The sequence below is a fragment of the Salmo salar genome, chromosome 04, assembly GCF_965601325.2.
Source record: "Salmo salar chromosome 04, fSalSal1, whole genome shotgun sequence".
Classification (NCBI taxonomy): Eukaryota; Metazoa; Chordata; class Actinopteri; order Salmoniformes; family Salmonidae; genus Salmo; species Salmo salar.
This window is the reverse complement of record NC_138294.1, coordinates 2,146,933-2,160,067: the sequence shown is the minus strand read 5'-3', so window position 1 is coordinate 2,160,067 and position 13,135 is coordinate 2,146,933. Positions and strand designations below refer to the sequence as shown.

The following is a 13,135-nucleotide window of genomic DNA, read 5'->3' as shown; positions in this document are numbered from 1 at the left end:
TACCATGGTTCCTTCACACCACATTGTGACAGTTCAACAGTTACCATGGATCCTTCACACCACATTGTGACAATTCAACAGTTACCATGGTTCCTTCACACCACATTGTGACAGTTCAACAGTTACCATGGATCCTTCACACCACATTGTGACAGTTCAACAGTTACCATGGTTCCTTCACACCACATTGTGACAGTTCAACAGTTACCATGGATCCTTCACACCACATTGTGACAGTTCAACAGTTACCATGGTTCCTTCACACCACATTGTGACAGTTCAACAGTTACCATGGATCCTTCACACCACATTGTGACAGTTCAACAGTTACCATGGATCCTTCACACCACATTGTGACAATTCAACAGTTACCATGGTTCCTTCACACCACATTGTGACAGTTCAACAGTTACCATGGATCCTTCACACCACATTGTGACAATTCAACAGTTACCATGGTTCCTTCACACCACATTGTGACAGTTCAACAGTTACCATGGATCCTTCACACCACATTGTGACAGTTCAACAGTTACCATGGTTCCTTCACACCACATTGTGACAGTTCAACAGTTACCATGGTTCCTTCACACCACATTGTGACAGTTCAACAGTTACCATGGATCCTTCACACCACATTGTGACAATTCAACAGTTACCATGGTTCCTTCACACCACATTGTGACAGTTCAACAGTTACCATGGTTCCTTCACACCACATTGTGACAATTCAACAGTTACCATGGTAACTTCACCTCCATGGTTCCTTCAAACCATATTGACTGGAGATTCTCCTTTGTTAGTCAACACTCACACACACACACACACACACACACACACACACACACACACACACACACACACACACACACACACACACACACACACACACACACACACACACACACACACACACACACACACACACACACACACACATTACAACAAAACACACACATACATATACACTTGAAACAAAAACACAGACGCACGCACACACGCAACAAAAACACCAACACCAACACCAACACCAACACCCACACCCACACCCACACCCACACACACACACACACACACACACACACACACACACACACACACACACCAACACACACACACCTCCTGATGACAGATCCGTCGTCCTTGACCGTCTCTCTCTCCTCCACTAGAGATCTGCTCTGATAACCCCCCCCCCCCCATGTACCCCAGAGACTGAGAGAGATGGAGGGAGAGATGGAGGGAGAGATGGAGGGGAGAGATGGAGGGAGAGATGGAGGGGAGAGATGGAGGGAGAGATGGAGGGGAGAGATGGAGGGGAGAGATGGAGGGAGAGATGGAGGGGAGAGATGGAGGGGAGAGATGGAGGGAGAGATGGAGGGGAGAGATGGCGGGAGAGATGGAGGGAGAGATGGAGGGGAGAGATGGAGGGGAGAGATGGAGGGAGAGATGGAGGGGAGAGATGGAGGGGAGAGATGGAGGGAGAGATGGAGGGGAGAGATGGAGGGAGAGATTGAGGGAGAGATAGAGGGAGAGATGGAGGGAGAGATGGCTATTCTGATTGGCTGGTTGGAGGCTGACCTGTGTGAAGTCGTCCCGGGCCGTGGGGAGGTCAGAGGTCAGGGTGGGGTCACCGTGGTGCGTCTCGGTCCAATCCCCCTCCACCACCACCGCGTTCCGCTCCACACGGCTGACCTCGCGACCTTCAGCTGATTCCTCCTCACCCCACACTGAGTCAGAGTCACGCTCAGAAAATGTCACCTAGAAGGGACAGGAAGGAAAGATTGCAATAACATAAAATACAATATGTAATTGATCTTGTGTGGTTAAATACCACTGGGGCCACCCATAATTAAACTGTAAGTGGCTTAGGATAAAAGTGTCTGTTAAACGGAATATATTATTATTATGAAAAGATACATCAGGTATATTCTGGTATGAACAATTCAAACCACACCAGGGGGTTGGGCACAATTCCATTTCAATTCCAGTCTGTTCAGAAAGGAAAACTAACTCCAATTCCACATTGTCCTCATTGAAAAGCATTGAAGAGAACAGGAAATGGAAATGGAATTACAGTGAACTTCTTGAATTGCGTGGAATGGCGAACATCCATAAAGATAAGTAGAATTCAGATATGACGTCATTGTTTTAGTACTGTCCAATTCGTTTTGAAACTACGGAGCGCGATATGGTTGAATGTACCAATAAAGCAGTACAATCGATTTTTTTTTCTTCACATTTCCAGCATGTTGAAACTAAAAGTGGGATCATGTAGTTGCTTATACAGGAAAAGAGAAGCAACACAGAGAACTGTAGCTGTTTATACAGGAAAAGAGAATCAACACAGAGAACTGTAGCTGTTTATACAGGAAAAGAGAAGCAACACAGAGAACTGTAGCTGTTTATACAGGAAAAGAGAAGCAACACAGAGAACTGTAGCTGTTTATACAGGAAAAGAGAAGCAACACAGAGAACTGTAGCTGTTTATACAGGAAAAGAGAAGCAACACAGAGAACTGTAGCTGTTTATACAGGAAAAGAGAAGCAACACAGAGAACTGTAGCTGTAATAAATGGGGGCTGTCATCTTTATCCACCTCCGCTATTGAACTGGTATTGACCCCAACCCTGACAAACACATATACACACCCTCACCTCTGGGGGGGCACCCAGCTCCACCCTCACCTCTGAGTGATCTCTGTGGCTCCTCAGCACGGTCCTCTCGACCACTCTGGAGTATCCGTCCCCCTCCTCCCCTGGGGGGGCACCCCCCTCCACCCTCACCTCCTCCCTCTGCGACCCCTCACTTGACATCACCTGGCGGTTCACCTTACGAGTAACCTGGATGGAGAGGGCAAAAGTCACAGAACAGGTTAGGGTAAGTCACACACACAGATACACACACACACACACACACACACACACACACACACACACACACACACACACACACACACACACACACACTGGCTATAACCAAATGATCATCTTATTTAGTAAGTTTTGAGGGAAAGTGACAGTAGACATTTCACAACAGGTAGTTAGTTCTCTTTAACTGCCAATATGTCATACTAATGTCAGCCGTTCCTGTAGTATAAACTCCTTGAACACTATTGTGGAAGAAAATAGTGTTTTTAGACTTTCTGACAACCAGGACAAGGTTGAAAAATATATATATATATAAATAGTGAAAGTACAGATACCCCCAAAAAACGACTTAAGTAGTACTTTAAAGTATTTTTACTTGAGTGCTTTACACCACTGCCCAGGAATAGGATTGTGAAAACACAGATGTAATGACTAAATGACAGGAACCAAACATTGTCTTAATTTCAACGTATGATTACCTTTCTGACCACCGTGTGTCCATGTTGATCTGTGTAATGCTCCTCTGTCACGGTCTGAGGAGGGATGTCTGTCATCTCATCCTGCTGTAGAGAGAGAGAGAGACACACAGTCAGCACTGAGGCCTGTTATTACACTGATTCACCACAGGGGGCGCTGAGGCCTGTTATTACACTGATTTACCACAGGGGGCGCTGAGGCCTGTTATTACAATGATTCACCACAGGGGGCGCTGAGGCCTGTTATTACAATGATTCCCCACATGGGGCGCTGTTCCCTATATAGTTTATATGACACCAATAGATGTCCCCTATAGGCCCTAGTCTAAAGTAGTACACTACATAGAGCATAGGGTTCCATTTGGGACTCACTTGAGACTGCACAGGTCATATTCATGAGGAAACACAACAGGAAAACGTTTTAAAATGTTTTGCAACGGAAAATGAAAATTAGCGGGGTTTTTTCCATTTCAACACAGCAACCCAACCCAACACAGCATCTCAACACAGCATCTCAACACAGCATCTCAACACAGCATCCCAACACAGCATCCCAACACAGCATCCCAACACAGCATCTCAACACAGCATCCCAACACAGCATCCCAACACAGCATCCCAACACAGCAACCCAACCCAACACAGCATCTCAACACAGCATCCCAACACAGCATCTCAACACAGCATCCCAACACAAGATCCCAACACAGCATCCCAACACAGCATCTCAACACAGCATCCCAACACAGCATCCCAGCACAGCATCCCAAAACAGCAAAAATGAAACAAAGAGATTGTTACAACACTAGTAAGACTCCAGCGTGAAAAGTTAAATATACACGAAATACACACATCACTGGGTCAGATATAACAATTCTGTCGGTCAGTACAGAATACACACATTTCATACTGGACTAACAACCACTGGATCAGACAAAGGTCTCCCATTCATTAAACAAAAGAGAGGAAATCCCATCATGCTGTTTGTTTTAAACAATCCCCATCCGCAAAATAAGTTTCAAACTTTCTCCTCAGACCACACAGAGACCCCAATAGGGGCCACATCCCTACATGCTGAAGCATCAAGCCAGACCACACGTCCTCCCAGGAGGGCTTCCTCTCTGTGGGGAAGGTACCTGGATGATAACCCTCCTCCGTACTACTCTGGAGGTCAGGAACTCCTCCTCATCAGAAGTCATCTCACCCACCTCCACAGCTACCTCCTGGTTTCGGGGCAGCACAGGTGCATTGTGGGTCATTACATGCCATTGGATGGTTCTAAAATGGCTTCCTATTCCCTATATAGTGCAATACTTTTGAGGTCCCTATTTTCTAGGTCCTTTTGGGCTTCGGTCATAAGCGGTGCACTATATGGGGAATAGGGTGCCATTTGGGATGCAGACATTTTGTTTTGTTGGTGAGCAAAGCAAAAGGAAGTGTTGATGATGTCATGGTGTGCCTTCCTTTAGTTTCCTTATTTGAATGAAGTGGTTGAAGGAAGCTTTGAATGTTTTTTTTTTGGGGGGGGGGGGTTGTTTTCAAAACTACAAAGTACAACAAAATGTGCTGAAACTGGGAGCTTCATACCACTCCATATCATGCAAAGCAACATAGAGTAGAAAACTAGATTTTGATTGGCTAAATAGCAACAGAATGTGGTTCTGGTCTATTCTCAGTAAAGGACACAGCTGATCAAATATGAGGAAAGCATCAAGATGTGAAGCAGATGGAAAGACAACCAGAACCGTAAGGCTATATAAATAAATAAAGACCGTAGAACACTCTCTATATAGATAAATAAAGACCGTAGAACACTCTCTATATAAATAAATAAAGACCGTAGAACACTCTCTATATAGATAAATAAAGACCATAGAACACTCTCTATATAAATAAATAAAGACCGTAGAACACTCTCTATATAAATAAATAAAGACCGTAGAACACTCTCTATATAGATAAATAAAGACCATAGAACACTCTCTATATAAATAAATAAAGACAGTAGAACACTCTCTATATAAATAAATAAAGACCGTAGAACACTCTCTATATAAATAAATAAAGTCAGTAGAACACTCTCTATATAAATAAATAAAGACAGTAGAACACTCTCTATATAAATAAATAAAGACCGTTGAACACTCTCTATATAAATAAATAAAGACTGTAGAACACTCTCTATATAAATAAATAAAGACCGTAGAACACTCTCTATATAAATAAATAAAGACCGTAGAACACTCTCTATATAAATAAATAAAGACCGTAGAACACTCTCTATATAAATAAATAAAGACCGTAGAACACTCTCTATATAAATAAATAAAGACCGTAGAACACTCTCTATATAAATAAATAAAGACCGTAGAACACTCTCTATATAAATAAATAAAGACCGTAGAACACTCTCTATATAAATAAATAAAGACCATAGAACACTCTCTATATAAATAAATAAAGACAGTAGAACACTCTCTATATAAATAAATAAAGACCGTAGAACACTCTCTATATAGATAAATAAAGAACACTCTCTATATAAATAAATAAAGACAGTAGAACACTCTCTATATAAATAAATAAAGACAGTAGAACACTCTCTATAAAAGCTCCCAGTCATTTATTGGGTAAACCACCACCGTGTGGGTATCACTGTGCCTTCTTCAGGGCAACAAGAACAACACAATGTAACTGTCACATCTACTCCCGCTCTCTGGCGCTCGACGTCGCCGGTCTACTAACCACCGGTCCTGACAACCCATTTTTACGCCCACCTGGCAACCCTCATTACGCACACATGGCAACCCTCATTACACACACCTGGCAACCCTCATTACGCACACATGGCAACCCTCATTACGCACACCTGGCAACCCTCATTACGCACACCTGCACACCATCATGAGGAAAACCTGGACTCCATCACTACCCTGATTACTCCCCCTTTATCCAGCACTCCCTAGGATCACTCTTCAGGAGTATTGGTTCTGTTTCCTTGTCAGATGTTTCTCTTGTTTTGTATCGTTCTACATTATTCTTAAACTCACTAACTGCACCTGCTTTCTGAATCCCTGCGTTGACGTTACAGTAACTTGATGTAAACCAGCTACCCAGCAGACATCATCACGGGTCAGTGGCACTGTTCTTTCCCATGAAGCCATCATGCGAGAGGAATTCTGTTTAAAATATGAATTAAAGGCGTTTCAAATCCCATCACTGCATTCATTCCGTCTGAAGCAGGAGATAGGGGGTTAGAGCAGGAGATAGGGGGTTAGAGCAGGAGATAGGGGGTTAGAGCAAGAGATAGGGGGTTAGAGCAGGATATAAGGGTTAGAGCAGGAGATAAGGCTTAGAGCAGGAGATAAGGCTTAGAGCAGGAGATAAGGGTTAGAGCAGGAGATAAGGCTTAGAGCAGGAGATAGGGGGTTAGAGCAGGAGATAGGGGGTTAGAGCAGGAGATAAGGCTTAGAGTAGGAGATAGGGGGTTAGAGCAGGAGATAGGGGGTTAGAGCAGGAATAGGGGGTTAGAGCAGGATATAAGGGGTTAGAGCAGGAGATAGGGGGTTAGAGCAGGAGATAAGGGTTAGAGCAGGAGATAAGGGTTAGAGCAGGAGATAGGGGGTTTGAGCAGGAGGTAGGGGGTTAGAGCAGGATATAAGGGGTTAGAGCAGGATATAAGGGGTTAGAGCAGGAGATAGGGCGTTCGAGCAGGAGATAGGGCGTTCGAGCAGGAGATAGGGGGTTAGAGGAGGAAACAGGGTTAGAGCAGGAGATAGGGTTAGAGCAGGAGCTAGGGGGTCAGAGCAGGAGATAGGTCAGAGCAGGAGATAGGGTTAGAGCAGGAGCTAGGGGGTTAGAGCAGGAGATGGGTAAGAATGGCGGGAGGATTTTCTCAACAGTCATCTCACCCTGTCCAGGGAGTCATCATCATCTGCTGCTCTGAGAGGACGAAGCTCCTGAGGAGCCTGGTAAAAGGCTGAGTCGTCTCTGTGTGTGCCGGGAGATTGGGCCAGCTCTTCGCTCTCTTCCTTGATGTCATCATAAGGTGCGTCTTCATAATCCTCACTCCCTGAGGACAGCAGGACTCCACGCTCGTGTTTGCGCACTGCGGAGCAACCCGGAAGCGCCGTCGGCTTCTGGTACTTTCTCCCCAGGGCTCCTGAATGGGACGCTTGTCCTTGGGTTCGGCCGACCCCTGACCTTTCCCTCTTCTTCAGTTCGTCAGGTTCCGTCTCGAAGAAGTCTGAGACACCCTGTTTGCAGTCAAAGTAAGTCTCCGGGTCAGAGTCTTCGTATAAGTGCATGGTGGTGCTTCCTCGTATGACTTCTGCGTAGGCCGGAGGCTTGGGTTTGTGGATAGAGGAGGATGCCTCAGCATACTCAGGAGGGAGGCTGAACTCCATGAAGAACTCTTCATCATGGGCTGATGCTGTAACCTCTGGAACGGGTTGAGCTGATACCATCTCTGCCCTGGGTTCTACTGGACCAGGGGTGACTGGATTCTCTGATGGTTTCTCACTGGTATTTGGCTTGAGCTCTTCAGAGAGCATGTTGAGGTACCTAGGACTCTGGTAAGGGATCAACTCCTCGAAGCTGAAGTGCCTGGAGACGGTGACGGTCTCTGGAGTCTGTGGAGTCACGTCAGAGAGCGACTGGGGCGACTGCTCATCGTATTCAAGGGTTTCAGGGGGAGTGCTATCCCTTAAATGTGACCTGTAGGCGGTGACGGTCTCTGGAGTCTGTGGGGTCACTTCAGAACGTGACTGGGGCGACTGCTCATCGTATTCAAGGGTTTCAGGGGGAGTGCTATCCCTTAAATGTGACACAACTTCTGGGGTATTGCTCATGCATGTTTCATCTACCAATTGGCTGGGCTCAGTGGTTAATCCCCCAGATTCGCACAATACTTTGCTTTGTTCAATAGATGCCTTTTTGACTGCAGCTTGAATGCTTGATGTTTCTTTGGAGTTGTCATATTCTTCATCAACTGTTTCCTGGTCCTGCTGTGGGAGACTGATTCGATGTTCTTCTACAGTTGAAGGTTCGGTAAAAACAGCAGCATCATCATGTTCGAGTGACTGGAACTCTTGAGATGGAACAATTGATTCTGATGACAGTTCAAGAACTTTATGGCATGGTTCTGGAGATTCCGGTGCTCCGACGGATTTCGTAGCAGCAGTGGGGCTAACCAAAGATATGGAACCAGTGAGATCTGATTTTTCTGCTCTGTGTGTTTGCAGGTACTCAAAGTGGCTCAACTGAACTGGATCAGCTGTAACTTGGCTAGGTTCTGGCAAGGTCTTGATTAGATCTGCGGTCACCCCAAATACCTCCGGATCAGTTTCATAGGACAGGGAGAGATCGGTCGGCACTGAGGCCACTACACTTATTTCAGCTGTCTCCCCGGTGATCTGAATAGGGGATGAGGGACTTAGACTAGAGATCTCTTCCTCACCCTCAGTGGGATTTCCGTCTGATTCAGGCAAGAGATCTTCAAACTCAACATAAGGTTGTAGATCTTCAAGACCCACTTCGCTGGATTCCGAAAGAGGTGAGTCCAGTGGTTCCAGAGTTTCTGGTCGGAATTCCGGTTTGATTTCTTCAAATTCCGACAGCAGCTGATCAAGCTCGGCGGGTGCCCCTGACTCCAGGGGTGTTTGTAGATTGGTCGCTGACCATTGTGGTTCATCACCTTGGCTGTCTTCTGAGTTGTGGCTGAGAAGGTCTGGTAACACTGGACTGGTTTCAGAAGAAGATGACTCCTTGTTCAGATTCAATGGTTTTTCTGGACTTTCTGGCGATACCCTCATCTTCTCAGTGGGCATTGTCATTTCAGGGGATAACGGACTGAATTCAAAGGCATTTGGAATCTGGAGATCTGGAGTCACAGATTGGGTTTCAGACATGAGTGTTTTGTTTGAGATAGGTCTATTAGTAGACGGTTGGTCCAACGCTAATACATGTTTGGGTTCTGATAGATTCTCCATGGAGGATACTGCTGAAACCTGGATGAGAATGATGGAATGGGGGAAAAAATTATAAATGAGTTTGTGATAGAGGTAGGGTTGCAAAATTCTGGTAACTTTCCCCCAAAAATCCCAGGTGTCCCAGAATCCTGGGTTGGAAGAATTCTAAGAATCATCCAAGAATTTTCCAACCAGGATTTCTGGAAAACCTGGGAATTTTGGGAAAGTTACTGGAATATATAAACCTCAATGATGAATGATTAATGTTGTTGAGGAAACTATAGTATGAAAAAAGGAGCAATGCAGCACATGCAGCAACAAGGTTCCATACATCATGACAATGTATTTCAAATGAACATTCCAATGAATTAATGAAATTACCAAAAATGATGAGCCAAACCAATAAACCTATCGTATTGTCACACTGTACATACATTACCTGCATGCACTTACAAGAACTGTACATGTAATAGCAGTACAAAGCATAGAAGCAGTTCCGCAGTACTCATTTGATTAGGACACGACCTCGTTGACACATATATCTCCTTATATCAAAATGCGATGGGTACATTTCTTAAAGAAATTCTCCTAAAGCCTTCTCTACAGGACAACATTCTCTGAAATGCAGGAATACCACAGTAGGAAAGACACAGTCAAGCCAATCAACTGTCAGCCCTACTAAGCTCCAAGGCAATAAACTGTTAACCCTACTACGCTCCAAGGCAATCAATTGTCAACCCTACTAAGCTCCAATGCAATCAACTGTCAACCCGATTAAGATTCAAGACAATCAACTATTAACCTTACTAAGCTCCAAAGGAATCTTTCAATGTAAGACATGACTTCTGTTGTTTTTTCTGTGTGAATAAATGCACCATCATGCAGTATCCCAGTCCATTTCTGAGGTTATGTCCCAAATGGTACCATATTCCCTTTGTAGTGCACTACTTTTAACCAGGGCCCTATGGCACCCTATTCCCTTTGTAGTGCACTACTTTAACCAGGGCCCTATGGCACGCTATTCCCTTTGTAGTGCACTACTTTTAACCAGGGCCTGCACATCTCTGGTCAAAAGTAGGTTACTACAGAAGGCAATAAAGTTACATAAAGTCAGCCATTTTTAGCTTGAGGACACACCATGTGACAGGAAGGAAGTCCATGGCGTTGAGACTAAATGTGTCTCACTACCGTTCATTAGTTGCCTTTCCGAGACACTTCCTGCATTGCTGATGCAAACATGCCTCAGCAGGAGTGTCAAGCTCCTACAGCTATGCGTCAAAACACATTAGTGAAAGCTTGAGCCTAAGGGTCCTTCACGACGCATGCGAACTACGCACTACGCACTTCCAGCCTTAATTGTTTTTAGAAAGCGTCACTGCATTCCCTGCTGACGGAGAACGTGCGTGGTCTTACCGACGGCGCAGAAACTCGGCTGTCTTCCGCTTTTCTCATCGGCTTTCTTTTGCTTGTCTCGTCAATCTTGGGTTGCACTTCACTTCCTTTCAACGTAGGGACATTACTGTGTTCTTTTCTTTGGATTGACTTACAACTTGCTTGAAGTCTTTCGTGAACTGCCTCCTCCGCCCTGACAGCAGCAACAGGAGATCCCAGATTTTGTTCGTCAGATAGCACGTGACTCGACTGAGAGGACGCTTGGTGAGGTCTGTGAGTCTCTACATCATCTAACCAATCTAAATCTACATCCTCTACGGGTTCTCTGTGGCTGTCTGGGGAGGAGGCCCTACAAAAAAATGCTTCTACTGCTCGGTGAGTTTGGCAAACAACTGGGAAAACTAAACTAAAAGGGGCCCCTATTATTTCCGGGGGTTGTTTTAAGCGTGCTCTTTCAACTCTCATTTCAGGTTCATGTTCAGTGGAAACCTGGTCTATTGGAGGAGAATGTTGACCGTCTGTTAAAACAGTATCTGTGTTGGAACAGACGGAGTCAGGAGAACAGGCTCTAGTCGCACATAACAAGTCCTCCAGACCAAACTCATCCAAGTCTGATATCACAGATTCAGGTGTCCAACACTTCTCTCCTGATGACACGGCAAAAACAGACAGACCCGGTCCATATTGGAGGACAGGTGAGTCAGGAGAGAGGTGCCTGTACTCCTCTTGTGATACAATGGATTCAGGGGAGGATGGTCTTAAATCTAACTCTGAAAACCAGTCCTCTAAAAATGACAGGCTCTCTCCCGATGTTGAATCTGGTGTCATTGGTCTGTCTTGGCTCTTATCTTTGTCTGACTCATCTACTAATCTCATTCCATCTTCTGATATTAATGATTCAGGTGAATCTGCTCTGTCTTCAGCAAACAATTCCTCAAGACAGAACTCAGAGAATTCAATGTCTGAAGTTACTGATTGAGGTGACGAAGATCGATCACCAGTGGGAGCCAAATAATAATTGCAACATTTAGGCATGAAGTGGGGAACTGGAGAGTCAGGAGAGAGAGGCCTGTACTCATCAAATGACACAACAGATTCAGGTGAACATGGCCTCATGTCAGTAAATAAGTGGTCAAGATATAAAAGGACTCCATCCCTGTCTGAACCGAGTGACTCAGGAGAAAGAGGTCTGTACTCAGGAAGGGACAACAACTGGGTGAACTCCCATTCAGCTAAGACGGGGGAAGGGGTTCTGATTTCTGTCGATACTGGCTGGGATATTGGCAAATGAGGTTCATGCAAAGTTTCTGTGACTGTCTGGTCAGTGACATGAGGGACTGTTAGCAAGGAAGGAACCCTCTTGTACCGTCTCCTCCTCTGCTGGAGTAGCAGAATGACAAGGTTCTTCAACACTAACTGGCCTCAAGTCTTCACTTGATTGATGCGGTTGATCCAGGACTTTTCTAACCTGTCTGTCTCCTGCATATTCAAAAACACCTGTCTTACTCAAATAAGTGTCACCTTTGTACGCTGGGACAAATGTATGGGCCATTAGCGTGGAGGGAACTGCCTTATAAACTAGTCTATATTCTGGAGTTGATGTTTTTTCTTCAGAGAATTCATAAATAGGCTGGGATTCAGAATCCTCAATTTCTGTAGATGGGCTTGTTTCTGCAGCATCTAACTCATCTAGTGATATCATGGGTTCTGCAGAAGATGGTTGTAACTCTGAAAGCCAGTACTGAACGAAAGAACGAGCGTACTCATCTTCAGGTGGCAGAGGACTGGATTTAGTGTGCGTCTCGTCTACATGTTCATATTCACCTTCTGATATAAATGATTCAGGTGAATCTGCTCTTTCTTCAGCAAACAATTCATCAAGACAGAACTCAGAGAATTCAATATCTGATGTTACTGATTCAGGTGATGAAGACCTATCAGCAGGGAATAACACATAATAATCACAATATTGATGTAAGAACTGGGGAATTGGAGAGTCAGGAGAGAGAGGCCTGTACTCATCAAATGATGTTACAGATTCAGGTGAAGATGGTCTAGACTCTACAAACAAGAGCTTAAAGAAGGAATAACCATCTACTGAAGTTTCTGATTCTGGTGACAAGGTTCTGAATTTCATAAAAAACTGTTCAATTGACTCTCTGAATTCACTATCAGCCAAAAAGGAATCAGGAGAATCCGGTCTGTGTTCAGGAATCAGTTCATCGACATATAATCCACAGTATTCAACGCCTGACGTTACCGACTGAGGTGACGAAGACCTATCACCAGGGAGTTCCACATAATAATCACAACATCGATGTAAGAACTGGGGAATAGGAGAGTCTGGAGAGAGAGGCCTATGCTCATCAAGTGATGCAACAGAGGCTGGTGAGTTTGGCCTTAACTCAGTAGACCAATCATTCAAAAAAGAC

The 13,135-nt window shown here is 44.8% G+C and overlaps 1 protein-coding gene across 13 annotated transcripts in view; it reads right to left on the bottom strand.

Annotated features, from left to right (window-relative positions):
* LOC106591060 (uncharacterized) overlaps window positions 1-13,135 on the bottom strand; it is a 186,060-nt gene that overhangs the window by 4,277 nt on the left and 168,648 nt on the right. For 10 of the 13 annotated variants that reach the window (XM_082973985.1, XM_082973986.1, XM_082973991.1 and 7 more), the window contains 5 exons: window positions 7,254-9,350; window positions 4,479-4,565; window positions 3,346-3,429; window positions 2,654-2,839; window positions 1,579-1,758 (listed from right to left, as the gene is read on the bottom strand). In XM_082973985.1, coding sequence (XP_082830111.1) covers window positions 1,579-1,758; window positions 2,654-2,839; window positions 3,346-3,429; window positions 4,479-4,565; window positions 7,254-9,350 — 2,634 coding nt within the window. The remainder of the gene's footprint in view (window positions 1-1,578; window positions 1,759-2,653; window positions 2,840-3,345; window positions 3,430-4,478; window positions 4,566-7,253; window positions 9,351-13,135) is intronic. The other 3 variants (XM_082973988.1, XM_082973990.1, XM_082973994.1) reach the window with 3 other exon arrangements.